At 40.1% G+C, this 1,480-nt stretch overlaps 1 protein-coding gene across 1 annotated transcript; it reads right to left on the reverse strand.

Annotated features, from left to right (window-relative positions):
* Positions 1-696: 696 nt before the first annotated feature.
* LOC9298457 (F-box/FBD/LRR-repeat protein At5g56420) lies at positions 697-1,460 on the reverse strand. Its single transcript, XM_021029878.1, has 2 exons — positions 1,255-1,460; positions 697-1,172 (listed from the first exon to the last, which is right to left on the reverse strand). Exons 1-2 carry the CDS (start codon positions 1,393-1,395, stop codon positions 891-893), a joined length of 423 nt encoding a protein of 140 aa, XP_020885537.1. The 5' UTR covers positions 1,396-1,460; the 3' UTR covers positions 697-890.
* Positions 1,461-1,480: the final 20 nt, after the last annotated feature.

Consider the following 1,480-nt stretch of genomic DNA (forward strand, 5'->3'; position numbering starts at 1 on the left):
CCTCTTCAACTCTGACTTTCCTTCGTTTTCTTCTTCGACCTGGAGCACGAGTTTCAGCTTCATCTCCTACAACAGACTCTGAAACTACATTCGTTGGAGCTTCCTCTTCGCTACCACAAGACTCTGATACAACATTGGTTTGAGCTTGCATTCCATCTCCGATACCATCTTCTTCGCCTCGCGGTGGTGCTTCAACTCCATCTCTCATAGAACTCTCAGATTCGCCAAGCATTGGAGAGCCCATCCTCAAAATGACGCCTTTGTGTCTAACTATTGGCATTAGGGAAGACGAATTGAGAATTTGGGTTACGGATTAGGGATTTCGATTACGGGTTAGGTTTTGGGATTTGATCTCTCGATTTGGGGATAATTTTGATTTGGGGGTTTAGTTTAGGATAAAACGACGTCGTTTCATCTCAGACGGAGACTCGTTAACGGATGTTAACGGGTGTTAGCGGTTCTGTTAGCGAGTGTTAACGGGGTGTCGTTTTGGCCTGGTCAACAAATTTCCTTAGTTCAAATGGCTGGTAAACTTTTTGTTCACGTATAACATGACCATTTACATAGTTCGAAGTTAAAATGGCCATTTTTTGAAAGTTCGGCTATTAAACGACATTTTTCCCAATTAAAAACCCCAACTTTTTCTGTTGTTGGTGTGTAAAGTTTCTATCTTTTTTAGTCTTTTACCAAAGATAGTGACAGATTTGTTAATAACAAAAACAAAGCTCAAGGCTTTGCATCAAGAACCAGATTACCTTCCTAGTTCCAACTTTATTGGGTACAAGAGACAGAGCAATGATATAAGAAGCTATAAGCTATAACAAAATAATGATATAAATCCACATCAAAACTAGTTAATTGGACAGTTTAACACTTGGTAAGATTAATTTTCATCCCATTGTAAGCTCACATGCTCTTGAATCCCTTGACGCAATTTCCAATTCTTCAAACATACGATGTTTGCGCACCAACTTGACTGAGTCAGGGTAGATAGTTGCATTCACTAATCGTCTTGCGTTCTTCAAAATATACATTGCCACTTCTTTCTCTGCTTGTGTTCCTTTGTAGTCTCTCCACTCAAAAGTTTTGAGATGGAACAACAAACATTCAGGAACACGCTCGGGCTGGATCCAGCAAACTTTACGAACGATAGCTAGACAATGGTACTGGTTCTGCGATCAATGCATTACACTGTTAAACCGGAAACCAAACATGATTGATATACTTGCACTCTTTGGACAGGGAAAAAAGTACCAGCTCAAGCTTGAGAACTTGTAGTTTAGGGGCATGCTGGAGCACACTCACAAGCATATTTGTCCAGTTATCTTCACAGGAACATAGCTCCAAACGCACAAGCTGGAATAAAACGGTACCAGTAGGATACTGAGCCTGCATATTAAGCAAAGGAAACAATGTACTTTTTTTCAGAGTAGCTACTATTTTATCAAGTTCAGAACTTCCAATCGGAATAAGATGTGGA

This window comes from Arabidopsis lyrata (genome assembly GCF_000004255.2).
Source record: "Arabidopsis lyrata subsp. lyrata unplaced genomic scaffold ARALYscaffold_595, whole genome shotgun sequence".
Classification (NCBI taxonomy): Eukaryota; Viridiplantae; Streptophyta; class Magnoliopsida; order Brassicales; family Brassicaceae; genus Arabidopsis; species Arabidopsis lyrata.